At 39.2% G+C, this 20,901-nt stretch overlaps 1 protein-coding gene across 11 annotated transcripts in view; it reads right to left on the reverse strand.

Annotated features, from left to right (window-relative positions):
• Positions 1-2,217: 2,217 nt before the first annotated feature.
• PPP4R1 (protein phosphatase 4 regulatory subunit 1) overlaps positions 2,218-20,901 on the reverse strand; it is a 65,156-nt gene continuing 46,472 nt past the window's right edge. For all 11 annotated transcript variants that reach the window (XM_064656831.1, XM_064656857.1, XM_064656865.1 and 8 more), the window contains 9 exons: positions 15,753-15,928; positions 11,558-11,653; positions 10,091-10,276; positions 8,439-8,600; positions 7,767-7,867; positions 6,276-6,396; positions 6,049-6,183; positions 4,921-5,062; positions 2,218-3,306 (listed from right to left, as the gene is read on the reverse strand). In XM_064656831.1, coding sequence (XP_064512901.1) covers positions 3,143-3,306; positions 4,921-5,062; positions 6,049-6,183; positions 6,276-6,396; positions 7,767-7,867; positions 8,439-8,600; positions 10,091-10,276; positions 11,558-11,653; positions 15,753-15,928 — 1,283 coding nt within the window. In that variant the 3' untranslated portion in view covers positions 2,218-3,142. The remainder of the gene's footprint in view (positions 3,307-4,920; positions 5,063-6,048; positions 6,184-6,275; positions 6,397-7,766; positions 7,868-8,438; positions 8,601-10,090; positions 10,277-11,557; positions 11,654-15,752; positions 15,929-20,901) is intronic.

Here is a 20,901-nt window from a genome sequence, read left to right on the forward strand (position 1 = left end):
GATTTTCTGTGATGAATTCTCATGAGTAAGCTCCAAGATGAGCCAAGAGATTAAATGGAAATCCATGAAAATCGCTTGTGAAGAACCAACCTGGTATTCTACCAAGAAGACGGGGATAGAGGTAGGATACAGCTTCCGGGAAATCACGGACCAACAGATGCTAACTGGGGAGCCACCTCATTTTCTGCTCAGGAAACCCTGACCAAAAGAGAAATTAATTGAGATACAGAGCTCAAATCTTTCTTTAGGGAAGACACACACAATGTAATTCAGCAGGATCTCTGGCAGCATCTCCCAACATTGCCCCACAGAAGAAACAGCTCCCTTTTTCCCTGCTCAGAACAGAGATGCACATTCCCCCAAAACCCATATCCGGAGGGACAAGTGGAAGGTTGAATTACTGACATCGCTAATGCTGCCAGCATGAGACAATTCCCTATCATAGTTAAGCAATAGACTCCACATCCCTCAGGCTGTAAATCAAATGTTCTTGGGAAACGCTGAGAATAAAGCAAGTCTTTCCTTCCCTTCCGCTTCTTGGGAATCACCAAATGAAGCAGAAAAGAGGTAGACAGATGCATGGCACGCTGGATGAAAGAAAAAGGAGAAAGACAGCTATTTCTCCTCTTCCCTGAAGATGATCCTTAGTTGTTACGTGTCAGGGGAATTCAGGCACTCCGCAACTGAAGACACTCCGTCTTTCTTACGAAAAAGCCTCAAACTTTCCCTCCATTTCACAGGCCTGCACCAGCACTGCAAAAATAAAGCATCCAGAAGATCTGTCTCATTTTTCAACATAGAGATGTTTTACCTTTAAATGACTACGAAATACTTAAAAGGATCAGAGATAATCCTTCATTTTACTGGACTGGTGGAACAGTATTTAAGTACAGTGATGGAATTAGGTTGGGCCATGTTAATTGTGGACTCCAAAAACTGGGATTTAAGTCCCAATACTCCTCTAGTGAATCCTGCGCTCCGTTCACAGTTAGAGGATACCTGAAGTATCCTCTGGTCTGAACAAAGAGCTGGTCCCTTTCACCTCAGGAATTGCACACATGATCCAACTACAATTCAACTGTCATTACAGTGAGGCAAAAAACAGATGAAGATACTTACTTACTCTGAACAAAACACAGAAATCACCTGGACTTCAGTGCATATTTCTAAAATGGGAATCATCTGGCCTGGGAGAGAATGAGTTACTTTTAGGTGTTCGCCTTATGGCAGCAGGGAATGCTCAGAAATCCTCCTGCCTGAAGAGCTCACTGCTTCCTGACAGCCTGTTACCACCCACAGTGCTGTCACACTGCCTAGTCCTCGAGGGATTAAGCCAATTTTGAAAAGAAAAAGGGACATGCAAAGGAAAAATTATAAAAAACAAACAAACAAAAGAACAGATTAAAAATGCTCACACACAAAAAGCCCAAAATAAACAAAAATCCAAACACAAAAATGCCCAGGCCTAAAAAAAAAAAATAAATCAAACAAACCCTCCAAAAACCCAAACCCACCACACTTAAAGGCAGAGATGACTCTGTATCTTAACCACCTCCATGGCTGTGCTAGGAGTACAAACGCAGCCTCTGGGGAGTAAATAGCAACTTCCTGTTTATGACAAAAGAAACTGCAAAAAAAAATCTATTTTCACAAGAAAATAGGAGGGAGAAAAAAAATAAAGAGACACCTGCCTGAGGCTCAACTGCCAGGGCATCAGGTACCTGACTGATAAATGAAAGTGCTCTGCTACAATACATCAAAGACAAGCTGCCACAGCCATTTCTACCTCCTCAGGGAAGAAAACCGCTTCACACACACTTTGGGTTTCACAGGCTGGAAAAAAGGTGATTTAAGCAAGTTGCCCCTGGAGGACACAGGAGATACGGTATCAGTAATTTTAAATGAGAGGAAACAAAGCAGTCAACAGATTGAAGGCAGGTTAAAGGCAGTTTGACCTCATGGTTTCCTGTAAACCTGGACTGAGGTGGATATTCAGACTTACTTCCAGCCAAGATGCCATTTCATGCTGCAGTAACAGGTTGCCAAGCACAACAGGGATGCTTGGAAGAAACTACCAAAACCTCGGCTACACAGTCAAAGTACATCTATGCTGTAGTATATTCCATCTCAAAATGCAAAATTCTTCACAATCATTAAGCAAACCCCCTGCCCCTGAAATAGCCATCGAAGTGTAGAGAACTGAAAGAAAAAAGCCACTTAAATTTCAAACTTATTCTTTTAATGTCTTAAAAAGGTCACAAGATTTTTTTCAATCTTATTAATAAATTTTATTTGGACAAGTAGAGAACAACTTGTATCACAACAGCTTTTAAACAACATGATTAAAGACTGCAGCACTCCAAGGAGGCTCACAGATATGTACAGTATATGAAGAAAAAAGTTGCACCTTCAGAGCCGATCATGATCAAGTTAAAAATACCTGACTTAAAGTACATGTGCTAATAAATTTCCTTTAGGTCATGACCAGCATGAAAATAATTAGGACACAGGTACTCAGCAAAGTTTTCTGCTAATGGGTACAGCAATATGCTGCATTTAAGGATTAAAATCAGATTCTAGTTTAGTGTTAGCACTGAGCCCTTAAGAGAAATCCAAATTTCTACTTTTGCCCATTTACAAACATCAAAGCTATTCCCACTTAAGGGTGTGCCCAGCTGCACACAAATCAAGTCCTTGAATGATAAAAACTTTTAGCACTAATACTGGAGGTCTCACGTCCTGGTACAAATTTGCCTCTCCGGCCATTCCATCTATCAGTTGCTACAGAAAATACTCGCTAAGTTAACTCCTCAGGAGAAACAATGCAGGTCTCTGGAAATCACATCCTTTCTACAATGAAAATGATCTGCCAATTCAAGTTTCATTTGTTCAGGAAGACAGAAGATTTAAGGCTTCGGTGGCAAAAATAATCCTCTGAGCAGTGTTTTTCTAAAGTCAAGCTGACATAGGTATGTTTACTTTTTCTTGACTTAAAATCCCTGGTTTAGATAATATCCACCTTTTAAATCTGACAAGAAATCCCTCCTTCCAAAGAGGTTGTTCTAAATCAACCATTTTAGAAGCATTTGAGGATAGTTTGTTTAATTTTTTTTTTTTTAATTATAGCAACATTTAGAACTCGTTAATAAGTGGAAGAAGCAGTGCTCATGGCATCATCTGCAATTTTGGTACTGGCAGGGTGGATGCTTGCAAAATACTTGACGTCACTGTCCTCATCCATTTGAAGCGCCATAATTGTCTGTTCCACAGCTTCTTGATGAGAGTTGGCAGAATTGAGAAAATATTCTGTAAGAGAAAATGCACAAGAGACTTATGGGGGGAGAAGACAGCAGATGGTTCAACGCAAACCTCAGCATACTACCGTGAGATACAAAATTTCAGAGGACAGTGCACACTTACAGTCAAACTGGAATATCTGGGCGGGCTCAAAATGCACGTCTGAATATACCTATGAATTCATCTTTTAAAAAATTTCATTCCATCTTACAGAGCACAGTTTCTCTACTGGTGCTGTTTGAGTACAGGATTTCTATGGCCCTTCAGTACAAAAGTGTGACAGACTCCATGGCCAAAGAGGAAGAAAAAACCTGCAAATGACTCAGGAGGAGTGTGCCTGTATTTAGGACAGAGAGAAAATATCACCAGCTTGTGGCCATGCCGCTCCATTTCACTGCAAGCCTTGCCAAATGATTATCAAATGATAAAACTAAGATAATGTGAAATAAGAGTGGAAGAAGTGCCAACATCTGACTGTTTTCAGAAACTACAGAACACAAGGTGCACAAAAGCAACTTAACTACCAAAAGCTCACAGGAAGAGCAGTTTAGGTCTGAGGTTTAAAAACTCCTGAACTTATTTTTTAAATCTGCCTTTTAAATCTATCCAACATCCCTAACCATACACAGAACATCTCTGAGACAGGGACTACACAAAAATACCAATACCACAGGACAGCAGGAACAAGTGAGATCCTTGGCACAGTTAACAAAGGATAAATCACTGCACATCAACTGATCCATCTTAACTGTCTCCTTATGCTTATTCAGAGTCTCCAGCCTGCACAAGGCAGCTCACAACAGCCCAGTGCTCACTGTGTTGGCATCCTTTGCATTGTCCAGTATTTTGAGCATTCTGCATTTTTCTTCAGCAGTCCTTGAGCCAGTGCATGATTTTGAGAATGAAAAGTGACCAGAACTGGATGAAGTGTTCCAAGTGTGGACACTGCTGTTTTACAAAATAGCATAATATTTCTAATGCTCTTTTCCTTTACAGTGCTTTGGACTCTGAGCACTGCTGACTCCTCTGGCACCTGCTATGCACCAGGGATGCTTTCCTAAGCCTTTTCCAAAGTCTGTAATTTGAGAGCTGCAGCTTATTTCCCTGAAGAGAACCCAGAGAAGCTTTTTTCCTCACTGCAACCATAAAATATAAAAACCACAAAGCAGCCACCTCTTCTCCCCCCAGTGAGAAAACAGACAGTGAATTTGTATGGAAGGATTTTTCTTTCTTACTCTTTTTACACAGAACATGAACAGATTTTTATTTTTTTTAACCAAATAAAGGGTACTGCTCAACAACTTCACAGTTCCTAGTTGTTCATTTCTGGTTTTTGGTGACACCTCTACAAACTAGCTCCTTCAAGGAAAATGACACCAAAAGAACAGGCTGGCATATGAGCAAGAACTTATATTTCCTCAGCATTACACAACAGCAGGTCTGACACCACAACAAGGGTCATAGTTTTATCTCAGCCAAGGTAACATCCCACGCCAAGGAAAATGTAAAAGCAAGAGCAGCCCACATTTGATATTGTGTCTTCTTTTCCAGCTCACTATAGGAAAGTGAAGGGACAAAAAATCCCCACACAGTCAGCCCATTGCAACTCTCTCTGCCACTAACCTTTCTCTAAAAGGGTTTGCTTTAATGTTTTCGCGAGCAGGACTCGAACATTTGGAACCTTGTCAGATGCCAAGTGTAGTAAGTGTGGCAACAGATGCACAGCAAACTGGTCCATGGGCAGGCAATCATCTTCACTGATAGTCTGGCAAGAACACAGAAGCAATTTCACTAAATTTCAGCACAGTGAGGATAAAATCCCAACACACAGTCAGAGCTAACAGATCCTATTAACTTCATAGCATGGATACAGTAGTTGGTATCCACAAAGGTTTAAAATATGGTACAATACTTTCTAGCACAAACCTATACATAATGAAGCAAGTTAGAGTTGAGGAAATTCAGGCTCAGTTACAAGCCCAATAAAGTCTGGAACTTACCTTTTTTTTCTTTTTAATGACTGTACCATTTGAAATCAGGAAAGAAAAGTAGAAGACCTTTTCGATCCTTCTCAAAATTTAGTCTTTGTTTTACCTGGGTACCATATTAAAACAAGAATGGTTCATCTCAATAAACATCTGTGGTACCCAACAGTGTTTCTCTAAGGAAGTTCAAAGCTCACATTTCTCCAAATACTTTTAAGAACTGTCCCACTTGGGCAGCAGCCATGTTGGCTCCCAATCTGCATCTCTGCTACACCCTCCAAATTTGACCATTTCTGTGGGACCCTAGCTAGTTTCAACTCTTCTGCTTATTTTGCTGAGAATACATTGGTTTTGACCAAGCTGCACAAGTCAGCTAAGGAGGTACAGGCAGCTCCTGCTGATTGATTTCTAAAGGGTAACCCAAAAGGATGGTGGGCTACTGCAGAATATTATAAAAATCAACACAGCTCAGGGAAACTTCTCAACTCAGGGATTATTTTGCTACATTTCTGTCCTATATTAAACATCAGAATTGATGACCTGGTGCTAATATGCTAAGCTAAAGATGTATTCAAGCTCATCAGTGGAGAAACAAAGGAGAAAGCAGCCATGAAGCTATTCCCTTGGAAACAAAGTTCTCAAATATCCATTAAAATACTGTCAAAATTCAGCTGGAGAGTTCCAGTTGCCATGGCCCCATAGTCCTGGCCACCACCATCACCACCTCCCAAAACCAAAACCAAAACAAACCAAAAAGACATTTCACCTGGCAAATAAAGACAAAAGTTTGCCGACCAGACCATTTGTGGCATCTACAGAACTTTTCAACAAGCTCATTCATGAGGTCTACCACGAAGGTTGATGTTGAAGCCATGTACAGCTTTTTTACCATCTCACTAACCTTGAAGAAATGAGAAAAGAAAAATTCAAAATTTTTTTCTGACCACCAAAGCTCAGAATTTTGAAATCCTAAATTTATTTAGATTGCTTTACCAGCTTGTAGGAAATCCAACGGACAGAAGACACTTTGTCTGCACAGAGGCTGAAAGCAATAGGTCGTAAGTAGTCATAGATGTCTCTGGCACTGTACAGGTCTAGAAGCAAGATCAACTGCCTACAAGATGGAAGAAAAACCAAACAGAGCATATTATAATAAGAAAAAAGGTAGCTTAACTGCATATCATAATTTATATGATAACGCATCAAATATGCAATGTGGCTATAATAAAATTACTGGGAAGTAAAATCTTCTATTTTTCAGTGCCATCAGTTTGACTATGGGTCACTTGCAAATATTAAATTGCCACTTATTCACAATACTGGCAAAACGCCGTGTGAGCTTGAAGAATGAAAAGCTAGGGCAGAGGAAAGAGACCAAGGCTACATTTATCAAGGATCCTGATAACAGCTACAACGTGGGTGCAGCACAGTGAGCCAGCTGTGACACTGGGCACACACGAACATCTGAATACCTGGTAAAGACACGTCGCACATAAAACATGTGTACAGCTATACAGCAACCCCTCTGACTTAGTTTGATAAGTATCCTGGGTCACTTAAGTACATTGATTTATCAATAAACTTGCTCTACTTCAGAGCGTACTGGACAACTGAGAAATTACCAGTCTTCTTCAACTCGCAAAGAGTCGATTAAGATTTCAGCAGGTTTCAGACATTAGTACATGTCATGGATGGCAGAGAGTACGTCAAAAGAAGTGACATGACACGCTACAGGCAGTCGAGAGAATGTCTTCATACCAGCAGTAACAGGTAAGTGATTTGTAGCTGGTGAATCAAAATCACACTCAAATGTAGTAAAACCATTATGATCAGTTGTTAAACCAGGTTTCTCAACATTTAATTCACTAGACACACTGTAATAAGTCATTACTGTATGTTCCTTTCATTTTTCTTGCTAGAGAAGCCCTGGCCACAGTCTCTCCCCGCAGGGTAAGTGCTGCAGCCTTGACCACCTTGGTGGTTGCCTGCTGAACCTGCTCCAGCTTATCAGCACCTTCTCTATACTTTCACATACACCTCTTTCATGAGCAAAAGTCTGCTCAGATGAAGTCCAAGGTCCAATACACTGCTACACACTTTTGTCAGTCCCCTTGAGACCCTGATCTCCTCCATTTCATAGTCATGAATTCAGCCTACCCATCAAATACAGCAACTGGGAGTCAAATAGCTAGAACACTTCTAATGACTGCAAGAGCAACAGATGTGGTCTTAACTTTTGGCAGCTTCCCTTTTATAGAAAGGTAATGCTTTCAATATACAGTGATGAGAAAAAAACCTTCAAGCTCCAACTATTATAGGTGATATACAACTACTGGGAATTTCTAAGCAAGGGGATGAGTAGGATAAGGGCTATCTGCTAATGAAAAATGAAATTAAGTATATTACAGTAAAACATCTATTACATTATTTTCACAATTTTAAATATCCATAACAATAAAAACAAGTATTCAGAAAACAACATACTCAGCCAGCTCAGCACGGAAACGCCAGTTCCTGCTGTTATCAGTCACCAGGAATTCCTGAAGTTGATAAAGATACTCTCGTCTTTTGTCAACGTGAAGAAGCTGTAACAGTAAATATAAACATACATAAAGAACTATAGGATACAATCACCAGATAGAATAAGAGTTTTAAAATACAGCTAATGAAACACCTATCTTTATTTAAAAACCCCAAATCTTTAGCAATGGTGTTGCCTTCCTGGGCTAAACCCTAAGGGTAAAATCACATGGGGCACTACTGAAAGCAAAATCTACTCTAGCCTCTACTTTTACTCCAGGAAACGAGAGGCACAGGCAGTAAAGACAGTTTTATGATTTTTGTCTTTCAGCTCCAAAGATGAAGCAGTTACAGAAAAACTTTTACAGAAATTTGACAAGTTGTGTAGAGAGGTTACAGCCACCAAAAAAACCATCCACTACCATCTATATATTGAATAAACATGCACAAACAAGGCTCTTAAGAGAAAAGAAAGTATCAGCAACACAGATCTCCTGTAAAATATATTCTAGTATTCAACAGACATCTGCAGAGATTCCCACAAAAAGCTATACTGGTGCTATGTTAAAAAGTAGGTGCCTACAAAGAAATTAATCACTTTTAATTGCACTTGACCAGAGTTGAACACAGACATACCTTCAGAAAGTCATGCAAGTGCTTAAGCACACCTATCCTGACTTCATCCAGGTCTTTCAAAAAGCCATTGAAGACAGGAACTAAATCTCCAGCCGTAAGCTGGTCTCCAAGGATGACAGCAAGTTCATGTATAGAAAATGCCAGTGTCCGCCGAACCTTCCACTGCAACACAAATAAATTAATGTTATTGATATGAAGTGCTCTATTCTAACCCTCTATTGAGGGTCAGTATCCAAGCTGGATTCCCAGCAAGCTACAGTACTGACAAACATCTTCAAAGTGTCAACTGAAAGTTAAATTGGAAATTTAAAAGAAAAAAAAAAGGAAAATTAAAGAGAGGACAAATGATCAGGTATCATCTCTTCCACCTGAATATCAAGGAACCAGGCAAACAGAAGTAATGAAAATATTTTAACTTCATGGGTGCCAGGAAGGAAAATAGTATTCCTGACATCAGTAGTCTTGCACACATTACTTTTTGCTTTAAATTCTTTTGTATAAATTAGTTTCAATGACTACTCTCTCCCTCATTTAATTTATAGAGCAGAATAAAATATATATGCCACAATATTTCAGCTGGGATATTTTAGCTTCCATAATAGGTAAAGTTTCTTCCACACTGAGTGCTCAGTAGCCCAAGACTAGTAGAGCTTTTAGACAGCCTAAATTGAGGGTGCACTATTTTAATCAAGGAGTTATTTCAAATAAGTCTTTTAAAAATAAAAGAGCATCTATTCTCTAGCCAGCACTTTCCAACTAGCCTGGGTACTGTTCTTTTGCCCCGGTTTGGTGATTTGATCTTAATTCAGATTAGACTGGCAAAGAACTCCAGACTGTTTTGAACAAAGGGTAATTTGTTTTTACTTGTGTTTTAAATTTATTAGCTGTTTGTTTTTAATGGCTGCAGAAGAGTTTGGAAAACATGAGCAACAGCCATGTAAAAATTGTTCACTATGTATTACTGAGAACTGCTGCTCTGACATTGCAAGCAGCAAGTTCAAGAGAGGTGAAGTAGTCTGAGAATATTTAAAAAAATGCAAAGAGCATCTCCAAAAAAGGAAACAAGGGAGGACTGGGAAACAACTGCAAACCAACAGCAAAATGAACAAAGCCACCTCCTTACCACCTGACAACAAGGAAAATGGTGCTATTTCCAGCATTTGTTTTTAAAGCGGCAATGCTGCGTGGTGACAAGTGATGTTATTCCTTTATGACTAACTGGATGCAGCACCAAAGGCCTGGCGTGAGGCTGACTCACTGAGCTCCAGACATGCCTGCAGGGGCAATGTCTGCTCGCAGAGCAGCACAGCCCAGATTCTCATACCTATGAGACTCCCAGACACCACCACAAGATTTCAAGCAAGCAGAGGAAATCGGAGACCACTCCTCACTTTCCAACTGGAGATAACACCTCCCACTCTAACCACCCCATTTCCTTACTACCTGAGCACAACACACCCCCAGCTTCTTCTGAGACAACCATTACACCTTCATTCCTTATATAAATAACTAACATCAGCAGTGGAAAGCTCCATGTAAAAAGCAGGGCAACCCAACTCAGTAAACAAGAGAAATCACCACAGAGGTTCAGACTGTTCATTGTCACATCACAGAAGTTCAGATCATTTGCTGTGAGAGCTGCTTGAGCTTACCTGCATGTCAGATGCCAGTGTCTCATAGGTGTCTTTCAGACAGTGCCAATTCTGCCTGCCCAGTGTCAGTGCCACCCCTGGCAGGCTGTAGGCACAGTGCTTGGCAATCTCGGTATCGACTGTTTGTGCGCGAGATGGATCAGTCATTGATAAGTACTGATCCAGCAAGGCTTGAGGTACAACATCCTGCAGGCAACAAAAGGGTAGAGCCTTTATACTATTTTCAATTAATCCTCATAAGGCTTACTAAAATTCCAGGGCACACTGTCAGAAAAAAAAACAAACATTTTTTTCTACCATAACTATAGAATATTACTTAATTACAGTGTCTTAATAAGAGCACAAAGATTTGGTATTTTCTAATTTCCACCCAAAGGTTTCAAAGAAACTATGACATGACTGGGGGCTATCTGAAAATATACAGATTCACAGAACAGATGAACAAGTGGATCACAGTTGTCTTAGGTAGAGCAGGAAATTAAAAGACTACATTCTACCTCTCTGCAAACATTCAGGCTCATGGGTTGTGCAAACTGGCCATTTTAACCCATCCATAATAACAGGTAAAACAGCAAATGATGAGATTTGCTCAAAAAAATCTTTTTAATTCTCTCAAAATCTTGGGAAGGTGGAGAGAAGAGAACTAAATCAAAATGCCTTGAGGAGGCAGGGAGCAGAGTATAGTGTGTTCAGTATTGCTTCCAAACTCCCTGAATAGTCAAAAGGAAGGAAAAGGCTTCTCTGGAGACAAAGAGATCTCCAGTGAAGACTAATCCTTCGGTCCACTGAGAAACTAAAGCATCTGAATCAAAATTCTGTGAAAATCTCTTTGCATTGACTTCACCGCTATCTTTGCACTGACTCTACTAAGGGGTGCACAAGAATATTTCCCTGACACAGCCATTCAATAGCTTTGCTGACAAGAAACAAGAGGGACTGAGGTTCCCACTCAAGTGTGCTGCACGGTGGCACACTTAATGCTAAACTATGTTACAACAAACATTTGATTCCTTTTGCGAAAAAATACCAGAGAGACAGTTGGAGCTCAATGAAATACTTTCACAACTGTTCTGCAAGAAGCTATCATGGGGTGGGGGTGGTTCCACTCAAATCATGTAATTAAAAAATCCTCTTTCCTCAATAACCTAATTTCCGTTACAGCATCGCTTCCATAGAAAATTAAACCAATTGAAACTAGACCCTGGAAATCTATGACAACTGTTACCTCATGTCAAAAAACTATTGTGATCTCTTGTGCATAAATATAACAGAAACAACCGCTGAACTAAGCCATTATCTCTGGAAAGAAGGAATATTATAAAACTACTTAAGAGGTTTGCTCATTTAATAGAAACCATATCACATCAGGAATAATTGAAAGAAAAGGATAAAGGTGATCCTCATACACATAAAAAGAATTCCACTTATCTGATACACATAAGAAAACCAGAAGTCACTTTCGTTTACCTGTACTTTGGATTTTCTTTCTTCTTCAGGGCTGAAACTACTGTTGGTGCTCAAATCTGAATCATTATGAATATAGTGAAGTGTAGAATCCATACTCTGTGAAAAAAAGAAATTAAAAGGTCACACAAAACACACTCTAGGATTAAACACAAAAGAAATATCAACATGAGGAAGTGTTGCCCTAACCTCAGAGTCTTTTTTTTAGATTAAAGGAAAATATGTTTTAATATCAAATACAATTTTGCTACAGCCCAAAATCAAAAGATAAATCTTTTTGCTTTCAATTTCAAACTGAGGCTCTTCTTATTCTGCTCCATTTTGGTTCTTATGGAATGAAAAATCACAAGAGAGGAGTAACTTTGAGACCGCATTAAGGAAAATGTAACCAACATACGGGTCGCACTGCCTGTCCCCTGAATGGAAAATGAGAAAACAGCTGTAACCAGTTTTGTTGGATTTGTTGCTTTGGATTTGTACTAGAAAAAAGTCAAAACAAAGCCACCCTCACAGTGAAGAGTAGAAACTGATGAGACTTATGCTGTTGCTCATTTCCTAGAGGTGACTATTCTACAATCTTCTCTATGGATAAGCTTCACCTTATAATATGGAGTCCTAGTTGGCCATAGCTGCTGACAACAGTCATAACCTCTCTCATCAGTTCTATTAAAATAATTTTTAGCAATCATTCAAGCATCCTGGCTACATATCTGGACCTTGAAGATAAGGGCTGAGACTGTTTCAGAATTCTGCCGAGCAGCAGAGGTTTAATATGCTGTGATGAACTGTGCTGCTGAGGGGATGTAGCACTGACACTTTCCATACAAGTGGAGCTCTCCAAATACAATGGACTTTGCATAATAAACCACGAGTTTCAAGAAGTATGCGACGAATATTAGAAAAGCAGATCAGGCTGCTGTGTGGTGGCACAGGACAAAGGTATTTTTGCTAGATTTGAGCCAAGGTATCTATCTATTCACAGACGCTGCAGGGTGAGCTCCCAGGGTCAACACAAGCAATGAGAACATGCCTACTCTACCAGCTGTTCAGATTATTCTGACAAGGAGAATTTTCGAGCAAACTATAGACTTTTTCAAAAAAGCCTCCAGGATACCATCTGTCTTCCTTGGTTTGACTTCAGACAGTTGATTTTTCCTCTCCCATGAGCTGCTTTTATCTAAGAACTGGGCTGTAATTTTAGTTGCTGAGGTATAATTACAGGTGATAAAGACCAGGGAGAGCTGTGAGGCAACTGCATATTGCTGGCACAGCAGCCCATGTCACCTGCCAGGCTTATCAAGCAGCAGCAAGAAAGTGCCAAAGAGCCAAGGAAAGAACAGATCTGCAAGTAACTCCCCAACTAAATGTGTCCAGCAGCATACAACTCCAACTATAAAACCTCCAGAAGGCTCTGAAAACCACCTCTGCAGGATTTTTAGTTTGACAGTCAATTCCTTCACTCTTTTTTAGCCTTTTATTTGGCTGGGTTTTTCTCCCCAGAAAAAGAGGTCATTTGCAGTATTGCCAGAAATTCAGCAGTTTTGACCTCTTTCAAATCAAGAAATTACAAGGCGGTCAGCACACCCTATCCACAGTGCTTTTCATGAGTTGTCCAGGAGCACAGGAACAAAGGCTAGTCACCCATTCTGCTACAAAAAACATGAAAGGACTCCATCACACACATTCTCTGCTACCCCAGTTCCAAAAGGCTAAGTTTAAAAAATACAAAATAAAAATCATACTTTATGGATTGAACTAAGTTGAAGTATGTCAGTGTATATACATATACACTGAATATACTGAAGATGGGAACATTTTTACCCAGCCACTTTTAAAGTCAAATATGCATTTCAGAGAGGAACAACTTCTGTACAGAACCACAGCATCAGTCAGTATTTAAGTTATGCAGTATCTCTATTCCTGAAGATGAAGTTCCATCTGTACTTCTTCCAGGCACACACCAAACTGAGCATTTCAGAGAGCCAGGACATAGAAATTCAGCAGGGTTTAACCTGAAAGCTTCTTGTCTACCAAACTGGTGAACCACGGACTCTGAGATGCAAAAATCTTTGTCATGGCCTAACAAATCTCTAAGGTGAGGTTTCCTTTAGCTCCTCTTCTTAAAGAGAGATACTTGAGCCAGACAGGAGTGGACTGGTTTTAATTCAGTTTCCTTTCCTTTTCTTTTCATTCTTTTCTATCTCTAACGAAAAAAAAAGGAAAAAAGGACTCCCACACCCATCCACTGGGTGGATATGACTTGGGGAATTTCTTAAGGCTTACATTTCTTTACCAAACCTTTTAGAGAATGTACCACCTAAAGAACATAAAAACAATGGCTCTTGAGTAAAAATAAAACATCTACCTTCAACAAGCAAGTTTCATGTCCCAAAATCTTACTGGTTCACTCTATTACACCATTTATTTCATTTGAATAGAGAACCTCTTAGTAATACATAGCAATAACTCCTTCAGGAGCCAATACAGCTACTGAAGGACAAGCAAAGTGTGTTTAGCCTGGTGGTATCTGTGTACAGCTGAGCAGGCTGCATTCAAATAAAATACTTTAGCATGATTTTTTTGTCAAGGGTCCAGTACCCAGTGACACATTGCTATGGTGAGACTTACAAACAAAAAAACAAGCAAAGACACAACAACAACAAAACCAAACCACAAAAAATCCCACCACCAACAAAAAAACCACTAAACCAACAAAAACCCAACAACCACCTGTGAAAATCAGAGCTCTCTTCACTGCTAGGGGCAACAGTCTACTTGCTCAACAGATCACAGCTTGATTCCCAGAATTCTAGGTCACCTCTGTAATATCCGTTCACTTATGAAATGAGGACTTGATTCAGTGCCAGTAACAAACAAGGAACTGACAGATTAAGAGCATTCTTTCAAAGCATAAAACTGAAACATGCAAAACTAACATATACTAGAAATGTGACAGGTTGTTACACTTTCTGTCAGCACCATACTCTGTAAAGACATAAAACGTAGGACAAGTCCCTCTGAACAAACACCACCCTCACCATCCCCAAAAATTCTTAAGGACAGAGGATATATTTACACTGTCATTTTGCAGACCGGCATTAGAAAGAAGTGACTACAACAGATCCTATGATTAAAAATCATATTGAGCCTGACATAAAGGAATCAGGGCAGGTTGGTAATTTTGAAAAAAAAAAAAAAACAACTGCATTTGTAGAGTTAAATTATGATTGTGTATAATCAGCAGTATCCAAGTAAATGTCACATTCCTAAACTCCTCATATGTTTAGATGTTAGTCCAACAGCTTAGGTGAGAAGTTAATTAAACGTCACCAAGAAACACTGCTCTAATTAAAGAAGGATGAAAATGTTTGCACTGAACTGACACTAACTCCTAGATGTTTCAAAGACATCAAAATTTCATCTGAGAATACCATTTCAGCAATATGATTGAACAAATCACTGTGGTTTTATGGAGCACATTTTGGAACCATTGCTTTCTGCATAGCCATAGCTTTTAATACCACCAGAGCTTGTGGCACGATATGCAGTGAACATAGTGGGTTTGGCTGACACACAGTAAAGAACAGAAAAAGAGTATCAAAACGCCACAACTACAGTCAGGAAGGGGGAAGTGGTGGGGGGCTGAAGAAGTAAGTACAAAATCCTTAAGATGTTACTGATTGCTAGAATCATTTTCTCTTTCAGCAGTCCATACGACATTTAGATTGCAAGTCCTGAACTTCTCTTATGCAGACCAGTGAACCACTATAAATCATTTCACAGGGAGCAAAAAGAACAAAGTACCTCATTCTCCAGGTTCATGTGGGGGCACCGGAGAAGAGGATTGTCTTATTTTAAGTAGGGCTCTGTTTTAAGGAAGGCAATTTCACAGCAATAAACTGCAATAGCATTAAAACATCTTCAAATGCGACAGTCACAACAGAGATTTTAACAGAAACAATTTCAAAAATTTACATGGACAAGCACAGAACTGGCAAAAACAAAGGCACCCAACACAACTCATTTTATTTTAGTAGCTAGCACTTTAATACCAGCCAAAAAACCCAAATGCCATGCTAGCCAAAGTAGGAAGCAATTGGCTGCAATCACCACACGAATGCAAAATACAGTTCTGTTACTGGAGCCCTGGAAATCCTAGTGGGAAAAAAAAAATAAGAGTACAACACTTGCTTCTTACCTCAACAGTATCACCAATTAAAGGCACAATATCACCCAGTATAGGTTTAAAACTTTGTTGGTCATTGATGGTTAGTTCAGTCTGTGAATCTGTTCCCTTGCTGATGCTGGCCATTGTCTCTTCTTGAGGATCCAAACTGGATGCTCTGAGCGCAGCAGACAACACCTCCACTTGTGCTGCAGCACATGAAAGAGAAATACATGAGAGACTAAATTGCAATAAAATTTTTAGCAAGTCAACTTCTAGCAAATCAGCTTTCAGACAGTGACTAATTAACTGAAAGATGGTGGAGGAACTACAGGGGAGGTACAAACCTAAGATCATTAACTGTTGGTAAATCCCAAAGCGGGGACAATTAGAGTGTCACTCTACTCTTTTTGCAGGGTGCTTAACCAAACCACAGCATTTATCCTTAAAGTAAAAAAAAAAAAACAAAACAAAAACAAACAAAAAAAACCCCAAACCCAACAGGAACAAGAGACTGCTGTTATGGCAGGATCAGTTCTTTAAGAATCTCAGTACATATCAATGGTGCAAATACTTTTCAGGGCAGAACAGCACATGAATATTAATTTACAGACTGGGCCATTTGAGGGAGGTGGGAGTAAGGGAAAGAAGGGAAATGTAATTCAAATAAAGGTTAACAACATGTTTACTCATACAGAAAGCACTTAAGTTCTGAGAAAATTGTGTCTCTTGATATATATGGTCAGTAAATTCTTCTGGTTTTATAGCAGCTCTAAAGCAAGATCTATACAGAAGGATACCAGTAGCTCTTTTCTGGACAGGATACTTTAGCCTCATTGCATCCATCAAACAAATAATGAAGGTTGTACTGTTTGATGTCCTCCTATTTATCAAAAGAAAACATTAGCACTTCATGCTCTGCCATCCACTCTTCTGAAAAAGATACAGCAGTTCTGAGACTGCTCTGCTTTATATCCCTCTGCTTAATACTAATTTAAAAAAAGCTTTGTCAAGCACAGTCCTTGGATATAGCCTGACCTGAGCATACGAAGTATCAGAGGCAATCTTCACTGCAAGCAACACAAATTCAGTGCAGGTTAATCTACCCTGCCACTCTCCTTCTCTACTTCCTTCCAAGAGAGTAAGGAAGTCTCCTCACTCATTAAATTTACTCAGGCATCCAGAAGCTCTGTTCTTCATATTTTGTCTTTTCCTAGGTTTGTTCATTGTTAAAATAAACGACAAACCATATGCTTGTTTTCAATCCCACGTTGCTATACTAAGCTACAGAATCTGAATTTCTCCCTTTAGCTGTTTTAATATGGTTGTTAACAAGAATTAAACACAGAAAGTTGGACTCATTCATAGATAAAAGAAACATATATGCAATACAACTATTACAAGAAGCCTAAAAAATTATAACACAACTGCTGCTAGCAAAAACTGGAAAACACTGGTTTCTAGGTAGAGTCTGATGAGCAGGAGTAAAGATAATTCTTTATAACATGCAGTGCTAATTCTCTAACTGCATCAAATTTCTGACAGAGTAACCCAAAGATAGTCTTATTATATTTCTGTAATTCACCTCAACAGAAAAAAATCATCATTAAAAACTTAAAAACATAATCATCATACTAATACTTCCACTACAAAACGGATTATGTTAAAATATATAGTTTTAATATATCTATATGTAATATCCATTATAATGTATAATTTCTATATAAATATATAGCAATTAGGGATGTTACAATTTTTAAGGTTAATAAAAGCTTGCTACGATCTCTCTCTCAGGGTGCTACTTCACTGACAATAAACCTATGTACTTTAAGGCCCAGGAAAATAAAAAAGATCAAGGTTAATAAATTTCTCCAAAACTTAAATTAAATAAATCACCCCAAAGCCCATAAAAAATAGGTGGTCATTTCAGAACACCTGCTAGGGCAAGAAATGCCTGCTTGATTTCCAAATTATTCTCATTTAATCAAACCAGAAAATTTAAAATAATTCTACTCTGCTGCACATTAAGGAGACATTTTTCTTGAAGACTTCTTTCATGAAGGACAACTCATTTTCACTGAAAAGTCAAGAAAGCTTACCCTGACTGGGTTAAAACACATACTGCTTCAACACTGTATATGTATTTACTGAGAAATCCACACAGAGCTCCAAAGATTTACTCTTCTAGTAACAAGACTGAAGGTATCTACAGCAGCAATTGGGAATTTTCCAAGACATATTCCCCACCTATGCTCCCCTGTCAGCCTGCACACACCTGGACCACCCTTGCTTAGGGGTTTAACAGGATGAAGACCATATGTGTTCTGATTGTCTCTGCCTGCCCTAGAAGAAATATGACACAAACGTGCATTTCCTCAGCTTCTTGTCAATTCTACAATCCCAAGATGTGGGGATGAAGGACAAGAGAGGCCAGAAGGATGAAGTGAGATGTGAAATAGAGGAATGCCAAATCCAGGAAGGAAGAGAAATTAAAAGAATAGGAGGGGAAATACATATGGAGGGACAGGATAGGAGTACAAATATACAGTAGTTGCTAAGGATGAACAGTGATTCAGTGATACTGTGATACAGTGCAAAGCAGGGGGGGGGGGGGAAGGAACAACAACAAAAACAAGCCACACCAAAAAAACCCCAATGAAACCCAACAAAACCATACTTTATTGACTCAGAAAGAATCATTGCTGGTTGAACTTCAGCACCAAATCTCCACACCTGCTTCAACTGCCAGGGACTGGCTTTGAAACCAACTAGCAAAATGGAAATTATCAACCTCCACTAATTGTACAAGGAAGAACATCACCTTATTACCATCACTAGTTATTTTGCAGAGTCAAATAACAAAAATTCAGTGTGATCTGTAAAGACTTCAAAACCACTGTGCCAATGATCCTGGTTCAAACATGGTTCCACACTACAGGAATTAATTTTTTTCTTGAAGTTTAGAAAATATTTCCAAAAAAAACCCAAACAAAAACGTTAGGAGAAGCCTGCTGAATCTGCAGAGTCAAGCACAGAGAGACGAGGTACAGCCAGAGTTAAGGTCATCTGAACAACTTAACCTTATTGACACACACATAACATCATACACTACAGTCTCATTCCCAAACCACGCTTTTGCTAACTCATCCCCACTTCATCTTGTGATGCCTCTAGGATGCCTGGCCAGTTTGTTACAGGAGCTCTCCTATAGCAGGCATTCACTTACCCACCACAGAGAACACAGCATCTTCCCCTTCCATCCCTTGACAGCAATAAAGACAAGAGCACAGCATGGAAGCAGGAGTCCAGGACTTAGGTGACAGCAAATCAATGAAGATTTGCAAGAAAGTGCAAGAAAAAGGTCACAGGGATTTAAAAAGAAAGACAGAGAGGAAGAAAAATCCCTAGCTTGCTTAGTGTTTGCTGTCAAGAACCAGCCCACTCACAGTACAACACTCATAAAAATGTAATAGCTAGCCTTGTGGGGAGGGGGAGGTACAGGTGGGGAAAGACCCTATGGACCATATGGGACCAGGGCTGTTTGGCAAACATGTGTAAGCCATATATACTAGAGACAAAATTATCTGTGAAATTAAGTAATTTCATAACATTTCTGTGAAAACAAGAAATTAAGGTTATCTTTGGAGTGAATATTTATATCATCAATAAGCAACAACAATTTTAGATGGTGAAGATGGAAGCCTTAATTCCCAGTATTGCCAGAAGCAAGGAGGCAGTCAGGGCTCTGATCTTCCGGATCACCCTCAGACCGAATCTATCTCTTGTGTGTCACAATTCATGAACTGTAATGTTGAAAGCATAGGCATTAAGTCAGCTACTCAGAGACTAAAGTCTGGATACCTACCACTTCTACATGCATTTCAGTGTTTGAGACAAGCATGCAAAATAAATACTATTTGCACTCGGTGCAAACTTAAAATGGCAACATTACCAAATCAAAACAGGCATGTTGTTAAATTCCAGCTTCTCAAGAATTTAGACCGAATAATGAGACCACAGGCCAGAGTAAAACTAGGAATGTTTTCACTACACAGCCTTGCCCAAGTCAGAGGTACTGAATGGAGTACAAATGTGACTGAGTAATCAAGACCATCCACTCCCACCTTTAATTAGAATACATGGCACTGCTAACCCTAATTCAAGTCTTTCCTAACTTATGATCACTGAGAATCCATGGTGTTGATATCCTAGTAACAGTGTTCTTTCTCTTGAAATGCACAAACTTTGGTAAACAACTGCACAGAAAACCTCCTGGCACCCAGTCAAGAGAACTGCGAACAAACAAAAAATCCAAAAACCTGCTCTGAAACAAGACATGAACACACATGAGAGGAACAACCTCATAACACAGGGCAATTCTAGATGCACAAGTACATATGTATGCTTACATAAATCAGTGTGTTTAAGATATGTTCTATAACTAGATAAAACAAAGTTTTACAAAGTAGACCTAAACAGCAGTGTGAGTTTTAGCAGTCAGCTTCAGGGATGGGTTCTGTGAAGAATGAGATAATTAGCAAGGCTGAAATTGTTTTCTTACCTCTTTCCTTAGAGTGCCCAAAGCACTCCTAAAGCAACAAAATTTTATCTGCTGACTTCACAGTTGATTAAATAGAAGCAGCCCAAAATAGATTTAAGAAAAGTTATTAACATATCAACCTACTAACAATAAAAATATGCCAAAAGCAGTATGAGCTTATTAAAAAATGTTTTCCCCCAACTTGTCCCTTCTTTTCCTTCCTATTTTTTCTCGTAAAGAGATATGCTTCCTCCTAGAGATTCTTCACCTCCGGGAATAACATGGCTTAGTGGTACCTCTGGACTTTCTGACTGTGATGCTCAAGCTTGACATGCCTTACCATTTATTCAGCATATGAATACCAAGAGAAACCTATTTCCAGTAAGTATGTGTAAATGAGCCAAGTCCTTTTAGCCCATGACACGTTTCTGAGGTGCTGCTCCACCAGCTTGTCATACTTATAAAAACCCTTCTTCACCCTTCAAGAGCTTTTAAAAATGGAGGATGTGTGTTCACTTCAAGAATTCAGCTTGGATCAATTATCAGTCTGATCCAACAAACTTGTCACATTGAAGTTGACAACACGAGACTGCAACAATAAAGCTCTTGCAGAAAAAATGGAGAACATCAATTCATCAAAAA

This window comes from Pseudopipra pipra, chromosome 1, assembly GCF_036250125.1.
Source record: "Pseudopipra pipra isolate bDixPip1 chromosome 1, bDixPip1.hap1, whole genome shotgun sequence".
Classification (NCBI taxonomy): Eukaryota; Metazoa; Chordata; class Aves; order Passeriformes; family Pipridae; genus Pseudopipra; species Pseudopipra pipra.